Raw genomic sequence first — 19,626 nt, forward strand, 5'->3', positions numbered from 1 at the left:
CGATCTGATGACCGCACCAAGATTTCGTACTTTCCGCATCTATCTGATGAATGGTGGCAGCGCGTCTCCCATGATCTGCGACAGTATCGTCAGTCGTGATCTGAAATTGGTTGGATGAACCCACTCTACTCACCAAGCACTGCTTGAGCCAGTGGATATTCGCCAGTTGAGGGCTTCCTACCAAAATGCCTGGTATATCCATGTTTCTGTCATCTACCACGATATAATCCCACTTTTGATCTGTCATATCGTCAACATCACTTTTTGACGAGCCGGTTATGCTCTTGTGTTCTTCTGTACTGAGAGCAGTCACGCAAAAAGGTACAAGAGTGACTAGTGCTTTGGTCTTTTTCATGAAACGCATCAAAACATCATCTCAATTTTGGGAATAAACATACGTTTTGGCTATTGGGCACGATGAACAGTACCTTCTTCCCTTTTAGAGGGCTACTTATATGCATCGCCCGGGACTTGTCCCATCCTTCTGCACCCCACGAAAGATCAACACGCTGAGACATCATTTGCTGAGTCACTGTCGAGTGCCCCGATGAAATGAGATAGGGCTGCCAATCAACAACCTACAAAATTTACACACCTCAGCAACATGCAGGCGGATATGCTTTGACTAACCATCCGTTTCGTAATGGAGTCATCTATCCATTTTGCCGATATAACGGGTATGCCCTTTGCCAGAGCAATCATGAACTTTGGTGTGAGAAGTGGCTTGGAGCCAGTTGGGATAACAAATGGCGTACAAGTCAACGTTTTGGCAAAACTCGCACCACCTGGAGAATTTGGATCGAAAAGCCTTTCCCAAGTCTTTTCTACCACACCGCTATGATCTTTGATTGACTTTTCCAGGTCCTCCGGATCACGGTCATCCGAATTCTTCTCAGATCCTCCCGTCAGGAGGAATACAATTCCTTTAAAGATTGGCAAGTTTGACGGCCTAGACGAAGGATAAGTGAGCTTGACTGGGGATGGCGCAGCCAATTCAACATGGCGAACAAATAATCTGTCCCTGAAATTTTGAAAAATGATAGCTCGTCGGATCCTAATATGTTTTAGCTCGACGAAGCCAAGAGATTTTTTCTTCTCGTCTATACATTTGACACCACGTTCATTGCCATCCCAACTAGCCGCCACAAACATTTTGTTAGGTAGATCCTTTCTTTGATATCCTTCTAGCTCCTCCCCTTTTCTCAGAATTAACTGTCGCATTCTATCACTGGTAACTTCTCGGTTATCAGTGTCGTCAAAGAGCACTTTAAACCCTTTAGATGTTGTTTCGACAATACGAGCGGGATAATAATGTTGTTGATATGAGGCCAACACCCTATTGCTATCCTCCTGCGAAGTTATTGTCACAGAAACTGGTGTTGATGTTCGAGAGGGTTCATCAAGGAGCCTGTTTCGTTTTCTAGGAGGTTCACGACTGTTTCTTTTGGGTAGTATTATTTCTGGCTCATCTTTTGTTTTGCCTCTACTCTTTCCACTTTCCTTTACATTTTCAGGCCGATATGTATTATCCTCAGGATCATCCGACTCTGGACTATCTTCGGAACAATTCAACTCGGACAAATCGCTTGGTATAGCTTCATGCCGTTTTCTCTTGTTGACTGAGACCGTTGCTTGCCGAGATAAGGATTTAGCAGGTTTTCGAGTATAAGGGACAAAGCCAGCTTTTGCGCATGGACTTGCAGTCTGTGTCACTTTTAGAATTTGGTGGTGTGATTTATCCATAATACCATCAGGTTCATAACTGCTCTCTCTGTTGCTTAGCTCCCTGCCTTCCGCTTTGGAAGCTGACCTATCAAGTCTGTGAGATGACGAAGATGTGAAGAGCATGCGCTTTCTTCTTGTTCTGTTCTTAAAGGTTTCCGGAATCGTGACCAGTGGAGGAGAGTATGTAGAAGACAAATCATCATGCAACTCTTGGACAGATTCGTCAACTATTTTCTCCGGTATACCATGTTTCGCAAACGGTTTCCGTTCACCAACATTAGACGAAGCAACTTTTGAGGATAAAACTCGACGTTTCCGACGTCTTGAAGAGCTCAGAGATTGTATAGGATCAGGAGAGGATGAATGTGGAGAAGATTGGCGATCGAGAGTGATATCTTTGTCTGCTGGTCTTGTGCCAATAAAATTCTTCAGCTCAAAAGCGTTTTCTGTAGTCTCATGTAGATCCATAGGTCTCAGTTCCAAACTCGGCCCGCTAGCGTTTTCCTCTGCACGGCAATTTTCTATTTTTGATGCTTTGAGAGAAACGCTTTGTCGCATATCAATATTCTCAGGTGTAACCAAAGGCGCACTCTGAATGACTTGAACTTGCAGAGTGCGCTCAGTCTCCAACACAGCAGGCATCACACTCATAGCCACGGGAGACATTGTTTGTGGTGATTCCTCAGATACGTCCTTTGAACGTCTTCTTAGTTGTCGATGCAGAGGTATCTCGACTCTCTTTTCTTCACTAGGACCATAAGATACTGAGGTTGCAGAAGAGGGATGTAAACTGCGAGAATTACGACGTGAATTGTAAGCCAAAGTGCGATGGATAGGTATAGAAGGATGAACCGAATAAGCTTTCGAAGTGAATTCTGATTTGGGATTAGCGTCAACAGATCTGGTCACAGGCTGGAGTATGTCCAATGTTTCCGCCAACACGGGAGTCGATTCTGCATCTGGTAATGGGCCAACTTGCGTGGGTTCAAGCATCCCGTTGGTAGCAGAAAACGCTGAGGCAGGGGTTGGATCTGACCCGGAAGATTGCATAGGTATCACCTGTGTAGCTTGAAAGGTGTTAGACATCTGACTCTGACCCTCACGGCTATCCAGCAAGTTAGACTTGTCAGTGGTGACCTGAGACGAGAAAAGTCCGCCGTTAGAGTCACAACGACATGTGTCGGTAATGGACGATGTCTGATCTGCAAAATGATTAGAGCGGCCAAGGTTTGAGGGCGAGAGAGAAGAAATTCGATTCTGATGAAATTGGGAAAGATTGGAATCTTGAGTGGAAGAGGAAGCTATCAATCGGACTTGAGACGCATCCATATCCTCCGCCATTCCAGATTGTAATGAAGATGCATCTGGATCCTGATTTGAGACTAGTTGACCATGTAGAGGTGTAGGGGACCCAGGTCCTTCTTCGTAATCTGCTGTACTTGCCCGAGGTCTATTTGATTCGAGACTCTCTTTCCATCTTATAGTTGTGTCTTCAATTGAGCTTTCTGATTGTTTATATTTTTGGCTAGCCTCTCTTTTAATCTCTTGTATCTTTTCTATATTCCTCGTTTTCCGTGCAATCAAATCTTGTTTTTTGCCAGTCATGGCAGCCGCATGTCTTTGCATGAAAGCACCTAATTCTGCAAGCGGGTCCTTGGCTACTTTCTTCGCAGGTGTGTCTGTAGCACCAAAACTTTCTTCCTCTTGGCTAGGGTTTTGTGTTTTTTTCTGCCGCCTAGACATAAACTGTCTCACGGGCAATTGAGTATGTAATTTGTGACGAGACAGTAATTGATCTTCACGCTTTCTGGAGGCACTTTTGACAGAGAAAACCTTTGTGATTGGAGACATGGATGGATGAGATGTAATTACACTTGTGGGTGTTGTCTTGTTGGAACGGAGTGTGCGCGAAGGGGGCTGAGTTGGGTCGGGGTTTGGAGATGGAACGTTGGGTGGTTCATCAACCCCTGTCCTATCAAGCTCCTGGTCAAAGTTAAGAAGAGGTCCATGTTCCTCTGATATAGTTGCTATTGGATCAAGACTTTGAATAATGTGCTTGGCTAGTGGTACTGATGGGGTCGCGATAATGTGAGATGCAGATATGGACTGGTCTTTCTCTAATGCGGCCGTGGGTGTTTGATTGGGCATGGAATCTTGACACGATTTTGTAGCAGACACTATATCTCGATCTTGAATTTGTAGTTCCGACGGTGGTTGAGGGTTCTCCTCATTGTATGCCGAAGTATCTGGATCCGACCAACTCAGCTGTTCATGGGCCTGGGTTATTAACCTCTCGTTCCCATTAGCCAGGGAGGCCGCGACCTCTCGCGAATGTGATTGTATCTGGCTTTGGTTCCAGTCTATTCCATCAATTTCAGTTTCGTCGATGCTTTCAAGAGTCTCTTGAATGACGGAGGTGTATCCATGAACCGTCTGATTCTCAACTACAGGGCTAGGTTTCACAGGTTCTGCTCCAGGCTCTGACCAGAGACCTAGAGCTTTATCAGGAGGTTCATCTTGTGTCACAGATAGGCGTATGTTTGACCGGTCAACAGGCCCAGTCTTTTCCATCCAAGATTCGATAGCATCTACTTTTGATATAGGAGTTTCAAGACGAATAATAAGGTTGGACTGCTGATGAGATTCTTGCGCTTCAGACATGGTGGGTGTGGATACACGATGAGCGCGAGAAGATGCTCGGGATAGGCTATATTAATTATAAACCTCCTGGAATCGGAAAAGAAAACAAAAAGAACCAACCCTATGCGACGGCTCATCTACAGTTCAATCGAGAGGATGAGGGCGATGTGGTCATTCAAAAATCACTAGTTTTGCAAGCAATGCAGCCTATTCTAGGGAGTTATTTAGAAATGGACTTTTTTCTAACTTGAAATGTCTCAATTGTTTTGCTGTTAGAGAAGTAAATTGAAATGAATAAAATAAATGACAAAGATATTAACCAAATCGCGTCTAACGCGTTTCCGGCGGAGAAGGCCGACAGACCAAATAATTGATTTATATAATTTTAGGTTCCACGTCATGATTTTTCGCCCAGGAGCCGTAAATGAATTAAAAAGTCGAAATGTTGTTGAGTTACATTTACAAGATAATGAAAATAATCAACATATAGCTGTCCTTATTCAAGCGATTGATCAATTTCATTCATACAGATACATCTCTTGGTACGACATAAACCCTAGTCCCGCGAAGAATATGGCTCTCAGTGCCGACACTATTACAAACTCCGCAAATATGGAAGCTGCTCCTGTGCTGGGGGCAGGAGGCAGACCTCTTCCACCGCCTTACAAGTCAGCAAAATTTCCTTATTGGTCTCCTAAGACTATGCTGAGCTTAGTCAGGTCTAGCGGCAATGAAGCGCTTGATACATTAGCTTTCTTGCATTTGCTTGAGCAATTAAAGGTTTGTGTACTATCGAGTACTTCTTGTTTAAGCGCTGACAAGCTTTAAGGTCCAAAAACGCTCTGGGTGGATTCGTGAGGGTGTGAGTGACCTTATGCAAGCTTTTTTGCTGCGTGCTTATCTCTGCCTCTCACCGCGTAGGTTGCAGGAGCGGAAAGGTTCATATATATGATCTTAAAGGGTTTCGTCATTGATCGTTCATGTATAGCATCTCAGATCATATGTGTCGAATGGCTCTCATGGCTATGATGCTTCCTAACGATGTCGAAAGACCTTTAGATATACCACGATGTGTCATGGTAAGTCAGCTTCTTCAGCTTTGTCCAGTGGCTGATTGCTTCGATACAGATGGCGCTCGTACATGACCTCGCTGAGGCACAGTATGACTTATCGATTTTTTTGTTAGAAGATTGAGCTTAACTTTTTGCAGTGTTGGTGACATCACTCCTGTAGAAGGTGTACCTGCACATGTTAAACATCAATTAGAAGAGCAAGCTATGGACGCATTTTTGAATGAGATGCTCGGTAGTGATGGTAACAAAGACGCCAGGGAACGCTTCAAGTCATTATGGGATGTAAGCAATGTCTTTTTGCTTGATTGATCAAACTTATGATATCCCAAGGAATATGAGGCTAGAGAGACGCCGGAATCCAAGCTTGTCAAGGCAAGGTAGTGTCATACACATTATGGGATGATTCTGACTCCTGGTAGGACCTTGACAGATTGGAATTGGCCCTTCAAGCAGTGGAATACGAACGGTGTATGCCTCACCGAAGATAGACTATTAAAGTTGACACGTTGATTTGTAGCTCAAGAAGTTCAAACACTTACTCCATTCTTCAAAGGCTCTATACCAAATCTCGAGCATCCAGTTGTTCAAAAATGGGCAACAACGTTGATGGAAGAACGTCGTCAGCTCTTAAAATCTCGTGGCCTATCCGAACAAGAAGTCAAGGAGCTAAATGCAGTTGTTGTTGGGGGTAATCTAAAAAAGATGGATGGCGCTTAAGTCCAGGAGATGCATTTATATTGTAAAATACAGTGTAATTATATGGAACTTTTTGCATGGACATCCGAATTGATAGGTTATCAAATTTTCGACGCCGTGGTGAGTAGGTAGAGTGTATCGTGTGCATATACAAAAACGAGTCTAAAAGTACAATCTCTGTGCAGCATCTGGGGGCGTTTCCTGGGGGCAATAAGGGCATTTGACGTTAGGTCGTCTATAGACAAGTTAATGATATGTTAAAATTGGCTATAGTACTCTTGAGTGCTTACCCTCCTTTCATCAATCTCTCTAGACTTTCAGAAGCAATAACATGTCCACAATTCAACATTTTTGGTGGATTGCTCTCCGTTGCTTGCTCTTTAGAAACTGGACATACGAACACAGAATGATACCTTCGAGAGGCCGGGAGTGAAACTTCCATCTGTAAGATTCTGTCAGATTGCAATACTGCGTGTAGACTACAGATACCAACAGGAAGATCAGTCCATGTTCTAACGTGACCCAAGTGATCCCCCATTACTCTTCTGGCCTTTTCTATCACACTCAATGCTCCACCTGTTGAGCCCATGCCTGCTGCAACCTCTAACGGGTCTTCTTTTGGCCATTGATGTCTCCTCCTAAACTCCTCCGAAAACATCTTGACTAAACCATCCAAATCCACGCCATGTTCCTCCACCACCAGATTGATATGTGTGTCACTTTCTTTCATCTTGACGTCTTCTCCTTGTGTTGTGTCCTTAATTTTATCGTCATATAAGCGGGACGTAATCAACTTCATCACTGAGTGTTGGGTTGGTAGATACACCATCATGTGCTTTCTAGCATATATGATTGCTTCGCTAGGGCTCTCTATGGACATAAAAACTGCTCTATGGAGATAATAAGGCAGTTCCGAAGGATGTGGTGGAGAAGAGAGAAATGGTTTATTCGCTTCAGACCATTCAAGAGCGGGAGCGAGATTGTTGGCAAGAATAGCAGTAGTTATGTTTTGGAGCTCTTCCGCCAATAAACGTTTCTCAAAGGAGAAAAAAAGGCCAGTCTCCTAAAACACAAGTCAGAGGAAACGCCGCCAACTGCTTGGTATATGAACTGTACCTCTTCCAAGGCAGTGACAGCATCCCATAAACCTCTTCGTCCAAGAGAATCCAGTACAGCCCTGTCTAAAGCTTCTGAAGCATTTTCATCATGAAACAATGGTGGGTTTTCATAAGTTTTGCTTATGGCAACCAAATGGGGCGGAAAAGTCTAGTTTAGCATCAATAAGCAATATCTAAACAATTCACTTGCCATCATATATTTACCTTATCAACCGCCTTTCCAACATTGCCCAAAGCTGAGTACCAAGCCTTCAGTCCCTTCTCTACTTCTTTCTTGCTTCTAGCTAGCTTCTTCTGTAATTGTTGTATGACTATCTTTGGATCCTCTCCAACCATGATATGATTTTTGGCCTGGGCGAAATGCTCATCAATTAAAACATTCAGCGGGCCGGAAGAGGAAGTTGATGTTGAAGATGATAAGGCTTCAAGAGCTGAGAGAGCTGTTAAAATGTCCATTAGGAATTGAGTTCTTGTCGATCAGTCTATTGTGATAGTTGTAATGCAAAATTACAATGCTCCATTACTATTATTAGAGCCAGCTAAGCAATGGTGGTGGTAGATTCTTATCAACCCTGACGTGGATTTTTATTCGTTACCTACAGAATGACTGAGGTTTCAAGCTTTCCATTATCGCAACTCTTCAATTCTCAATTGCTTAAATAGTAATCAAAACTATTTTTCTTTATACGATTCCTTTTCAAAACCGCAGCTCTTGTTAAGGGATCCATAGAAATCACAATCCAATATTCTTCTCGATCAAGGCATATTTTTACTTGCTCAACTTTATTCACTTTGCCTATAACTTCAAGAAAATATGTCTCAACCTCAATCCCGATTTACTCAACAAAACCCCAACAAGCTTCCTGAGCGGGGTATCAAGCCGCCAGAAATTATCCAATACCTTTGTGGAGGTATGTATTCGCGACATTTCATCCACATGTTGCCATGGACGATATAAATGTTGTCCAGTATTGATAAATGAAGATTATCGTATGGTATTAACGACAGGGTATAGATTGCGGCGCAGCTTCTTCTATTCAAACCTCGGAGTTCATTCGTTGCAAAGAATGTGGTCATCGAGTGATGTACAAGCCTAGAACAACCAAAAGTAAATTACCCATTAGCTTGAGCTCATTTGTGGTGCTAATCATTGTTGTTTCGTTTTCTCTTCTCTCATCTTATAAAGTCGTAAGCTTTTCTATCTGCCTGTCTTCTTGGTTCATGGACATTTGCGCTGAAATCATCAATAGGTTCAATTCGAGGCTCGATAAATGCAGGATAATCTAGTTGTTGGCGATAGATTGATCGGAGGTGTTAGACATTGAAAATTCTGGGTTTTGGCAGGTTCGATGTATGCATAGATCACTTTTTTTGCGGAGAGAATGTATATATAGTAGGTTGAGAAGGTGCTAATTTACTGCCAACACAAGATTGTAGCGAGCAACGATAATTAAAACAGAAAAAAAAAATCATACAAAGCAGCAATATCTGTTATTTGCAGAGAGGTTTCATAGCCACTGCCCCGTGGCTGAGTTGGTTACAGCGGTTGACTGTTATGTTTGCATAATTATCAGACGGTCGAGAGTTCGAGTCTCTCCGGGGCAGATATCACAATTTTTTTTTTTTAATGTTAGACTTCATTTCATTATTTTCTTCCTAATCTACCCATATGTTTTCTTTGATTATCTTATCAGTTTTGACGCCCACAGACAAAAGCAATGTTTTGAATAATAATCGTTGAACAGATAGCTCTATAATTTCTTTGGAATCTATTCTTTTTCGTCATTATGTTCGCTCGCCTCTGGTGCATAGGTACGAGGCATAATGATTATAATTGCGATGCAACGGCCTAAGAGATTCGTCAAATTCAATGTTCCATTCATCACCTTTTATATTATTATATGTCATCTCGTCCGATATGAGCATTCTCTCAAACAACAAAATTACAATCACTCCATTTGTTAAGCGAAAATGTTCATCACAATTAAATGAGAAATTAACTTGTCTATTACTGTTAAATCTTTCGAATCTGCACTCAAGTGAGGAGATGCAAAGCTTGTTGACTGCACAAGTGGCAATCTATTATAAATGCAATATAAACTTTATCAACATGTCAAAAATAAAAAGCATTTGCAGCCACCAAATGTGAATCAACCCTGGCAAATATGAGAAGTAATACCGTTATGAAATAACCGGTCGTGAACACGTCTAGTGGACATTCGCCGAGAAGCAGCCAAAATTCGAGTATATGTTTATATGTTCTCTCTTGTCAGCATTGTGCTGTTCTTGGTGTTCATGGAATTGAAATCGATGTCATGTAGAACAGTTAAAGGAATTCGGGATCCGTAATTTTTTGTGGTCCGCCCTGATTGGTGAGATTGATATGCCTGGGAGCTTTGATGATTTGCTTTCAAAGCACTTGGTGATGAACTGAGAGCTTGGAGTGGAAACAGCCGTGGATGTGGGAGTACAGGTGTCTTCTTATGCTGGTGTTTCTTTACCTGCTGATATGGTCAGTCAGTTAGTAACCAGTGGGTTATAAAATTGAGCTAACTCGTTGAGGCTGAACAATCGGCTCTCTATCATGGTAGGAATCCTGAAGAGGTGATCAACATGTTGGCTTGATGAGACGAACAGACCGCTGACTTACTCGACAGATAAATGGATCGTCTTCTACCAGATATTTTCTGGCGTGTACATTCTCTCGGCGCGCCCAATAGGATGGTATCCCAAAAGTCTACAGAGAGGTGAACACTCAAAACATCAAACAAAGCAAAGTCGCATACATTGTGATGTTGCTCCATTATTGGTGTTGAGCTATCTACTTCTTTGGGAAAGAATGAGAGTCTTGATGACTTCTTAGGGCTAGAAGCAGCTTCTATTATATGCTCAGAAATTGTGTTGGTGGGGGAATAAAGACTAATAGGCTACTCTATCGTTAATCCGAAGCACTGTCAAAGTAGAAAAAAACTTACTTTCAAAATATGCGGAGAAAGGACAGGATCAACTCCTGAGAGAGGAGATGATAATTCTACTGATTCCATGTTCAAGTTGAAAACTATACTGTCATCTGTACTCCATTCCTCATTGATACTGATGTCAGTTTTATCAGACACGATTGTAACCTTGACACCTTTGTTCGGAGTAACGGAAGCAGTTAAGTAAGAAGCAAGGGAGTTTTCGCTGAATTCATCTATATTGAATACTTCGGGTTTTGGGGTCGGCACCGCATTCAGATGGGTGGTGACAGAGATTGACTCCAAAGAATGATTACAATGACTTGATGAGAAACACGATTTGATACATGGAATAGAAAGAATTCCATTCTTAGCCAATGTAGGAGTGGCATCATAAGATTTCGGAGAGGCTGGTGCATAATCGTCAGCTTTCTGATAATGGTATAGCGTGTAATAATGACTGATACTCACAATGAGAGACAGCCTCAGTATCCTTGCTTAATGCAGTAGCAGTTTCTACAATGGTTATGTCTTGAGCGGCGAAACTAGGAGAACAAGGAGAAGGTTCAGCGATAGCTTCTTCGGGAGAACTGATACTGTTGACAGCATTGTATATCTTTCGGATCCTTGTTGGTGTAGCTGGCTTGAGGGGTATGTCTTCTACTGCTGAGAGGATATTCGTCTGGTCCTTTACCGAGTTAACGATATCAGATAAAGTTTTACAAAAGTACATACCTTTACTGTCAAATCAACCTGAGTTTGTGAACTCTCATTCTCAGATGCAATCATGACCCGAGTAACAGCTTTAACCAAGTTGGGAAATGGCTCCTGGGCTTGCTTTTCCTTGATTGAGAGTTGGTGTGTGATGTGGTTTATAGGTAGATCATTTTTATTGATATCGGCAGTCTCAATGCAAGAGACAGTGGGGATTTCGTACGAGTTGATACAATCACGAGTTGAGAGGGTCGTATCTAAAACATCATTGTTGAGGTTCTCCGTATTGTGAAGGGTGACTGCTTCGGTTCCGTCAAGGACGCTAGGAACAACTTCTTGATGAAACTCAACTAGGCACTCGATGTCAAGAATAGACGAGCCTGACAATGTGTTGGTAGTCACATGAAAGGTCTCAGCTGTGGACAGTGGTGAAGGAGCAGCGGATTTTGTTGGCGTTTCAATAATTGTTGAAGTGGGTATGCTCTTGGTCTCAGGGTCGATGCAAGCTTTCCAAACAACGTTAGCTTTATTTTCAGCATGCAGGGCATCAACTACAGTCGCAACGTTCCCGCAGATTAGAGAAGAATCTTGAGTTGGCGAAGAAGTTGCTTCCATGTCGGAAGAGGTTATGAGAACTGGAATGGTAACCTCAACCTCAGCAGAAGAAGCAGCGATGGAAGGCTCGACAAGAGTAGTGCGAATTTCCGATGTCGCAACTTCGATCTCAACATTATCATACTTTGATGAATTGTCACATATGTCATCGTCCAACGCCTTGTACGCCTCACCAAATCTTCGACGGGGGCCTTGAAGACCGTTGACATCAATAGGGATACCTTGCTCATTCAATACAACTTCTACAGATAGTGATGATCTGAATGGATCTTCAACGGGTTCTGCATTCCTGCCAGCAGGGAACGGGGTGAAATGACTTGACTTTGAAATGAGCGCCATCCCAAGATGTCTACCGACAAAACGTAAGGGCCTGAGGGCTGAATGTCTCTTGCGAACAGTGAAACGGGTGGTTGTAGCGTTAGTGGGTTGAGTTGCTAGGGCTGAAGAGGATGCCCGACAGGACATGGCGTGGCCTTGGGAGAGAGAGTCGCCAAGGTTATGGAAAGATGAGGGCTAAATGCAAAGTCAGTGCCAGATCTCCCTCGTGGTGTTTACATGATAAAGCGTTTGCTCAAATTACCATGTGAAGGCTTTCATGTCGTGAAATGATACGGATGTCTTGGTAACTACCAGACCGGCGTTCAATGAGGAAGAGTGATTCAGTCTCTGGGAAGGGATATATGTGGGTACAAGGAGAGTGTTCTAAGCAAATGTTGTCGTTTCCGGAAGCCTTCGAGAGCCCATGACCCATTGCCGGCGGTAAAGGTAATTGCCAAATTAATAAATAGAAAAAGGTCAGTAATGAAATGCTATATTCCTACCGCAATCCCAGAAGTGTCGTCGACAAAGCAGAGAGATAGAAAAGGGAAAAAAAGCCATGTTGAGATTTTATTTTATGCTGGTGTCTGTGAAGTGTGAGTTTTCTCATGGATGAGTCGGCTGACTGCTGAAAGTCTCACCTTTGAGGGAAAAACAACCAAACAGGGTTCAGTGAAGAATGATAAGCAGGGTCAGTAGAAAACGCAATCCTGTATTAGCCGTAAAAACCAAAGTCAACAGGTTGTAAGTATAAATGATTCTCAGCGCAAGCCTTGAAGTTGCTAGCCAAAAAATGGGCAGTACTGTGCCGAGACGAACGAAAAGAATTGTGTTCCAAGACAAGTAGGCAATTCTTCTAGGACCAAGTCAGATACAGCGTTCTTCATATTGTTGAGATGAATGTTGAATGGGTTGACAAGTCAATTGAAAAATAAAGACTAGCTGGAAGAACAAAAGCAAAAAGCAAAAGATGATAATAATATCAGGAAATTCGTTGGCGGGTGTTTCACGAAAAGTTGTGACGTCAACCGGTCATGATTGACAAGAAAAGTCAATGTTATTCTCCTTGCATTTCGATATTTGTTGCATTTGCATTATATATTGATATTGACAAGATGTTCTCAAAACATTATATATCGTTGATTAGTGAAAGACGTCTCATCCTATCGCCAGCCCACATTCGAGCTATCCAAACCACTCGATCAGCTAAAAGCCCTACTCCAGCTCCTGTCTCTTCATCCCCAATAGCGACAAGAAACAGCTTGGTACAACGCTATGCTCCTGCACTTGACCGCTTATCCCAACGATCAGGCGTTCCTCTTCATTCTATCGCGTTGTCCGTACTAATTTTGCACGAAATCACCGCATTTTTGCCATTGATTGGCTTTTACTATCTTTTCGCATCTATGGGGGTTGGTGCGGGTCTCGTGGCTTGGATATCAGAATTAGGAAGTCAGCAAACAACTAAGCAAGAAAGCGAGGAGTCGCAAGCCGAGTGGAAATTATGGGTTAAAGATTGGTACGACGAAGGGACCAAACGGGTGGATAGGATGGGTAAAAAGTATGGTATACTGGGATACGAAAAGCAAGAGACGTACGAGCATGGTAGTTCTGGTAATACTGCAGAGACTTTAATGGTCAAAAGCAGCAGCGTAAATGCAGCTGAGAAAGTTGCCAACGCTATAGCAGCTTATGTTCTCGTGAAGGTGAGTCTGTAAGTCTACCCCTCGAGTGCAGCTCAAATCCTGTTAGGCCTTGCTACCTCTAAGGATTGGCATATCAATTGCTGGTGCACCAGTATTTGCTCGATATACTCTTATGCCTTTGCAGAGGTTGTTCCAGCGAAACAGTTAGATATGGTATTGTTTAATTATCAACATGAATTGCCATTATGAAACGTCGCTCAGCTGAGAACTCTCCATCTGCCGCTTTGGATCTCATTAGTGTCAAGATCGATTCGAGCTGGCTCATCGTCCTCTTTGTCAAGCTCCAAAAGCTGTCCGTCTTCGCCATAGACTGGCCTCTGAAGTTTTTCAGCGGTCACTTTGCCCTCTGAGACCGACAAGACCTTGGCAAGCTTCACTTTCAGTTCAGGAGAAAATGTAACGAGGTCAAGTTCCAATTCCTGTAATTGTCGGCATAAAAAATTCGCTTGATGACAAACACTCACCTTATAGGCTAAGAAGGCGCCATGTTCGAGTCGAGTCATGTCATCTGCAGTGACACATTTTAGAAAGTCAAATCTATCTTCTGCCTGTTCCCATAGATCTTTTCCTTCTCCTGTTGCTCCTTGTTCCTCCTCGAAAAGGGCCTCTTGCTCTTTCCACACATCTTCTTCCTCTATATCGACCGCTTCCTCTCCATATACCTCATCGCAATCATCATAACCACTCTTGTTCTTATGGCCATACCATGCATCACCAAACTCTGCTCGCGTAACGAATATATTGTTGGGAAGACTCATCATTTCCGAGGATGGGGTAATCCAATGCCGTTTGGGAGTGCTCGTAGAAATGCCGTTAGGGCTTCTGTCAATCTCTCTATAAGGAAGGTCTCGTAAACTCCAATCTTGCCGCAGCGCGTCTCTATGATCAGTGCCCTGCAGTATTTCATCGGCAGGGCGAGACTGAGTTTGAACATTTTTCTCGAAAACGATTTTGGTCCCTTTTACACCAGCCATCTCTTTCAAAAATCCCTTCTTTTTGTTACGATTTGACATATCTCTCGGCAATGGGAGCTGTGGAGTTGTGAAGGTAGTGGTGCCATTCGGCACCGACCCAAGAGACTCATCCCTTGCAGGAGGATAGGCTGTGCTGATTTCAGTTTGGGATTGATACTGCAGTTTCTTCATTTGACGGGCAATCCGACGACGGGCGTTCCTGTTTTGTGTTTCCAATTTGCCGTGTCCAGGAGGAACTGTTGATTGAACTAGTTTAAGAGGTTGAAGTATTTTGCTTTGCGAAAAAGAAAATTAAATTAGCATCATCGTTTCAATCAAAAGTGCGGAAGGCATAAACATACCCAGGCCTGATATTCTGAGGCAATATTTTAGCTGATGACTGACCATCATTGTCTGATGAATCACATTCACCAGACGATGATGTATCCGTAGAGCTGAATGATGAAGACGTTTGAGAAGATGACGAAGATGAAGATGAACCAGAGCCGGAGGAGGAAGAAGACCTTGATGGCAGAGATCGTTCTTGAGGAGGCGTCAAAGAGACAGTCTTCTTAGGTTGAGGTTTAGGTGTCGAAGAGGTCGAATGTTTCAAAGCTGGCGCAATTACGGACTTTTTTCGTTTCTTTGGCGAATTTTCGTGTTCAACATTAGCTGCCTCACGTTTCCTTTCTCGTTTCAATCCTTTTCCCGTTGTCACTTTTGAGTTTCCAGGCGAGATCCTTACACTACAAGCTCATCAACGAGTAGTTAAATCAACCTGTTAACCACTGACCAGACCACGTCTGTTGGCTCAATGACCTTTAGACTGCTTCCACCCAAAATCTCAAACCCGTCAATCTCCAAAGTGATTTCCGTCAAAGACGAGGCATGTTGTGCGACGACAGATAGGTTTTCAACGATGAATTTCTTGAGATCACTGATATATTTGGCCTCTCTTGGGATAGGAAGGAGGATCTTCTTAGGCTCGAATGGCGGTAATAGTGAAAGTTTCACTCTCAACATTACCACAAAGCTTTCTTCTCCAATTCCTCAGTTTTATATAGGCTTGTAGAAACAAAAAAAAGTTAATGGTAAATATTGAATGAATTGGCCAAGTTCAAGTGGAGGTCACTAGTTTATTTGATCCCTCTTTTAAGACTCCCTGTACCTCATTCTGGCCGGAAGAAGAAATAAAAAACAAAAGAAATACAAAAAAACAATTTTAACTTCTGAATATCATTTTCAATGTTTCATTCACAATAAACAGTTGACTCTTATTCATTGTTTCTCGAATCTTTTTCTCCTACTCTTGAACACAATCATGCGTCAAAGTTCCTGCCAACATTGTCCTGCGGTAAAAATCAGCATGGCAGAAAAGACAATGGACCAGTTTCAACTCTAACATATTGTCAACGACTGACGACTGTTTTTCATAATCATCAGATACTATGTATCCAATGAAAGCTCGCTGCGGCTAATGTCAATCAGCAACTCGAAACTGTCAGCAAAAGCATCAAGGACTACGCCAAATTTTAGGTATATAAGGATGTCAAAAGTCTGATGCCAGCAGCCACGACAAGAGCGCTTCCCGGCTGGACATACCAAAAGCACAACGTACATCAATACACTTACCACAAATTCATTCTACACCCAGCCGTGTCTGCACATTTCACGCTCTACAAAATGAACATGGAAGTCATTCTCTCCCTTCCTCCAGACCACCCTTTTGCTATACCCTTCACCCGTCCTGTCCTGGCCCATTTACCAACCTCTCGTCTGTTATTCTCCACATCCAAGACAACCTCGCCTTCACACCTCACACACTCTTCCCAGGATATAGAGCGTGCTTGTCTCACTCTCATGAAGGCACTTCGTGACACGGACAAAGTCTGTGTCTTTGGCTCTGTAGCTGCAAGACCAGGGATTATGTGGACGTCTGAGGAAAGGGCCGAGAGAAGAAGGGTAGTAGACGAGCGACTGAAAGCAGAAGAAAAAGAGCGTAAGCGGGCAGCGTGGGCAAAACGAATAAAACATTGGCCTTTTCTATTAAACAAGCATTACGATGGAGTATATGAATAGCTTCTAATACATTCTGATTTTGTAATAAGTATTTGTCACTCTTATGAATATAGTTTAAATAAAAGTGAGATTCGGCAAAAATATACATAAAGAGGAAAAAGAGAAAGCTAAAAGAAAAAAAAAGTATATATTCAACTGTCAGGATGAGCAAAGAGAAAAGTAGACATAAGAGGTAGCTTCAAACTCGAATGAGAGCAAGGCTATGTTAACAGCTACTGTAATCTTCTTCTTACCATGTCTTGCTTGTATAAACATTGGCACGGCTAAACTTGTTGGTTCAAATAGAGTCTTGGGTCTGACTTGTTTGCAGTACAACATGGTATTAATGAGTAGGTTGCTGTGTACTTTTCGACTAGACATGGTTGATGGCTGTAGTAGTTTTTGTCAGTTTGCTGGCGCAGCGTTGGTCAGAGCTTTGAGCGGAACTTTTGGGTATGCTTTGAGCCGGATGAAGGGTATTAGTGACAAGGCTGGTTGGGTATGGATTGTGAGTTTGCGCTGTTTACCTATACTTGATATGTCTCAGTACAATTCTCCAGTTTATTATCCAAAGTCTTCTTTCTTTTGTGAATGGTGTTGTCTCCATCTTCATGGTTCATGAGCATTGCTAATCCAGCGCCTGGACGATGTCTTCTATGCCCATGTACATGGGTTGTGCCGAGCCCATCTACAGTCAATCTCTCTTCTCTCCCACTGTCATGGCTACTTTTGGCTCTGTTACTATCCTTCAGTCACTTTTGCTTAGCACACCTCGTGCGTAGTTCTTTTTTCAGGTGGCCGACGAGCTTACAAATAGTAGCCTATATTCTTGCTTTTACACCATGATGGCTGCCGTTTGGGGAGATAGGTCGAGAAAACGAGGCTTCTCTTTGATTTTTGGATTCGCTTTGGCTGCCATCGGCTATCTTCTCTTTCTTACTGTTCTCACAAACACTCTGGAACTTTGTATTTCGCTGTCTTTCTCACTACTTGCTCCTGCCCAAGGAGAAACTGCCGGATAGGACAGTGAGGAAGGGAAGGTTCGTTGAAGCCTTGAGAAACTATTGAGAGAGGAAGTAGTAAACTTTGGAGACGACCATCCAGCTCGTCGATTCTTGGAATCTCTTGAATTCTATTTCCAAGTTTAGAGATGGACTATAGACTATAAATAGAATGATTTAGACCAATCTATACAAATCAGCGAGTTCCCTTGGACGGGCAAAGTAGAGCTATATAAACTAAAGTCATGTATACAATGTAGAATTATGAAGCATAACAATTATTAGATGTGTAAGTGCAAGCACTTCACTTGCCACTCTTAGAAACCCCGCGGGATTATGGGCTTTGAGGATGATAGATAAACGTTGAATAATTAGATACGATTTCTTTAGATACTTCATTTCGATGCATGACCAGTGCTAGTTTTGCGGTATCAAGACTTTTAACAATATATATATATATACTATTTTTATATAGTATTCAGCATCGACAACTCAGTGAGGCCTCCCTGTGCCTACAAGATGCTAGATTAATAACCTGACAAATCTAAAATAGGGGGTCAATTAATATTTTTTGCCTCCACCTCCACAGCCATCCTTGTATTCTGTCAATATCCAAATAAAACATTTCATTCTAATTTACGACATTCAAGAGATAAATATGACAGTTGGAGCACAAGAAATCCGGTCTACCGCAGGCTCGCCACTTTATTACTGATGGACAACGATGAGATGCTGATAGTGACAAGCAGAGTTTGACGGTATCGTCCGTTCTTTGCCTCCCACTCAGCTCCTTGTTGTTGGTAAGACTTTTGGAATATTGCAAAGTAGTCGTGACTGATGAGCTACACCTGGAAGACTTCCATGCTGTGAGTAGAAGCCCATGGTTATGTAGAGATATGCGGCTGATAGATAGTCATAGTCTTGGTGTGGACCTTGCCATGCAATTGCACCTGTGGTCGAGCAATTGGCCAATACTGTGAGCTGCATCTTCTACACAACATAGCTTGGTACTGATTGCTTGAGTTTTTAGTACAAGCATGCCAAGTTTGTGGTATGTAGTAATTTCCTCTGAGTGGAAGCCTAGCAGGAGAGAATCGACTAATAAACATGTAGAAGATCGATGTAGATCGACAACGAGAACTCGCCAGCAGATTCAAAATCACAGCCATGCCTACCTTCAAATTTCTGAAAGGCGGAAGGGAAGTTGAGACTGTACGTATGGTTTCAGATATATGCAAGAACATTAGCAAGGCCGAAGGGGCTGATTTCTCTAACCTAGCTTCGAGGCGCCTCTCCACCTCAATTAAACTCTATAGTTTCTCGCCACGCAGGCTCCCCTCCTCATCCTGCTGCGAGTGTGCCGGGTGCTACTACAGGTACCAAGCCTACACCCACTGGAGATGTTACTGAGTCGCTCCTCAAAAATGTGATTTCCAAAGGCCTCAATTGCCTCAACGAATCTAAAGACCACTCCCTCTCATCTATTCTCGGGCCTGAGAAGGGGCCTCGCGGTACCTCTTATCTGGAATCTGATGTTGACCCCGAGCTTCTTATTTCAATCCCTTTTCAAGACTCAGTTAAGCTGAAATACATCTCCATTTTTTCTAGTATTTCCCCGACTCAAGCGCCAAAAACTATTAAACTTTTCATTAATCTTCCAAATATCGGATTCGACGACACGGAGAGCTTGACGCCTGCTCAAGAGCTAGTTCTCACTCCCAAACATGTTAAAGGAGAAAAGATTGAATTGCGATATGTCAGATTTCAAAACGTCAGGAGTTTGCATATTTTGGTCAAGGATAATCAAGAAGATGAGGAAACAACGAGAATTGATTCTATAGATCTCTTTGGTACAAGTAGGTCTTTTCTGATTAATTCAAACATATAACGGCTTATGTTGGTTCAAGATGGCGAGAAAATTGAGGCCTCCGCCCCTTCTCAATCTTCGACCGGCGGCGGCAGTATGATTGATATGTTGATGGGCCGTAAAACTAAATGACTCCAATTGTATGTATAATCCATAATCATGCCCCTGCATCATAGGAATAAAGT

The 19,626-nt window shown here is 42.7% G+C and overlaps 8 protein-coding genes and 1 non-coding gene across 9 annotated transcripts; 5 read left to right on the top strand and 4 right to left on the bottom strand.

Moving 5' to 3' along the window:
* Nucleotides 1-39: 39 nt before the first annotated feature.
* L203_104078 (uncharacterized protein) lies at nucleotides 40-4,502 on the bottom strand (the record flags this gene model as incomplete). Its single annotated transcript, XM_066213467.1, has 5 exons — nucleotides 40-75; nucleotides 134-346; nucleotides 399-578; nucleotides 631-4,432; nucleotides 4,486-4,502. 5 exons carry the CDS (start codon nucleotides 4,500-4,502, stop codon nucleotides 40-42), a joined length of 4,248 nt encoding a protein of 1,415 aa, XP_066069564.1.
* Nucleotides 4,503-4,938: 436 nt separating this feature from the next.
* On the top strand, nucleotides 4,939-6,155 carry L203_104079 (uncharacterized protein; the record flags this gene model as incomplete). The annotated part of the gene is made up of 10 exons (XM_066213468.1): nucleotides 4,939-5,033; nucleotides 5,085-5,145; nucleotides 5,195-5,227; nucleotides 5,287-5,303; nucleotides 5,354-5,444; nucleotides 5,494-5,525; nucleotides 5,576-5,720; nucleotides 5,769-5,810; nucleotides 5,858-5,906; nucleotides 5,956-6,155. 10 exons carry the CDS (start codon nucleotides 4,939-4,941, stop codon nucleotides 6,153-6,155), a joined length of 765 nt encoding a protein of 254 aa, XP_066069565.1.
* Nucleotides 6,156-6,296: 141 nt separating this feature from the next.
* On the bottom strand, nucleotides 6,297-7,708 carry L203_104080 (uncharacterized protein; the record flags this gene model as incomplete). The annotated part of the gene is made up of 5 exons (XM_066213469.1): nucleotides 6,297-6,369; nucleotides 6,425-6,576; nucleotides 6,628-7,197; nucleotides 7,251-7,400; nucleotides 7,457-7,708. 5 exons carry the CDS (start codon nucleotides 7,706-7,708, stop codon nucleotides 6,297-6,299), a joined length of 1,197 nt encoding a protein of 398 aa, XP_066069566.1.
* Nucleotides 7,709-8,770: 1,062 nt separating this feature from the next.
* Nucleotides 8,771-8,857, top strand: L203_104081. The gene has a single exon. It is a non-coding gene; the product is annotated as a tRNA-Asn (tRNA).
* A 647-nt stretch (nucleotides 8,858-9,504) lies between these two features.
* On the bottom strand, nucleotides 9,505-12,289 carry L203_104082 (uncharacterized protein; the record flags this gene model as incomplete). The annotated part of the gene is made up of 8 exons (XM_066213470.1): nucleotides 9,505-9,753; nucleotides 9,807-9,848; nucleotides 9,903-9,989; nucleotides 10,039-10,179; nucleotides 10,228-10,619; nucleotides 10,681-10,897; nucleotides 10,945-12,051; nucleotides 12,119-12,289. The coding sequence occupies 8 exons, from the start codon at nucleotides 12,287-12,289 to the stop codon at nucleotides 9,505-9,507; spliced, it is 2,406 nt and encodes an 801-aa protein (XP_066069567.1).
* Nucleotides 12,290-12,971: 682 nt separating this feature from the next.
* Nucleotides 12,972-13,710, top strand: L203_104083 (uncharacterized protein; the record flags this gene model as incomplete). The annotated part of the gene is made up of 2 exons (XM_066213471.1): nucleotides 12,972-13,562; nucleotides 13,609-13,710. The coding sequence occupies 2 exons, from the start codon at nucleotides 12,972-12,974 to the stop codon at nucleotides 13,708-13,710; spliced, it is 693 nt and encodes a 230-aa protein (XP_066069568.1).
* Nucleotides 13,711-13,759: 49 nt separating this feature from the next.
* On the bottom strand, nucleotides 13,760-15,538 carry L203_104084 (uncharacterized protein; the record flags this gene model as incomplete). The annotated part of the gene is made up of 4 exons (XM_066213472.1): nucleotides 13,760-13,981; nucleotides 14,027-14,810; nucleotides 14,878-15,261; nucleotides 15,309-15,538. 4 exons carry the CDS (start codon nucleotides 15,536-15,538, stop codon nucleotides 13,760-13,762), a joined length of 1,620 nt encoding a protein of 539 aa, XP_066069569.1.
* Nucleotides 15,539-16,198: 660 nt separating this feature from the next.
* Nucleotides 16,199-16,594, top strand: L203_104085 (uncharacterized protein; the record flags this gene model as incomplete). The annotated part of the gene is made up of 1 exon (XM_066213473.1): nucleotides 16,199-16,594. The coding sequence occupies one exon, from the start codon at nucleotides 16,199-16,201 to the stop codon at nucleotides 16,592-16,594; it is 396 nt and encodes a 131-aa protein (XP_066069570.1).
* Nucleotides 16,595-18,232: 1,638 nt separating this feature from the next.
* On the top strand, nucleotides 18,233-19,573 carry L203_104086 (thioredoxin; the record flags this gene model as incomplete). The annotated part of the gene is made up of 8 exons (XM_066213474.1): nucleotides 18,233-18,269; nucleotides 18,324-18,374; nucleotides 18,430-18,440; nucleotides 18,494-18,550; nucleotides 18,605-18,625; nucleotides 18,688-18,786; nucleotides 18,854-19,430; nucleotides 19,482-19,573. The coding sequence occupies 8 exons, from the start codon at nucleotides 18,233-18,235 to the stop codon at nucleotides 19,571-19,573; spliced, it is 945 nt and encodes a 314-aa protein (XP_066069571.1).
* Between the last annotated feature and the right edge of the window lie 53 nt (nucleotides 19,574-19,626).

Source organism: Cryptococcus depauperatus, chromosome 4 (genome assembly GCF_001720195.1).
Source record: "Cryptococcus depauperatus CBS 7841 chromosome 4, complete sequence".
NCBI lineage: Eukaryota > Fungi > Basidiomycota > Tremellomycetes > Tremellales > Cryptococcaceae > Cryptococcus > Cryptococcus depauperatus.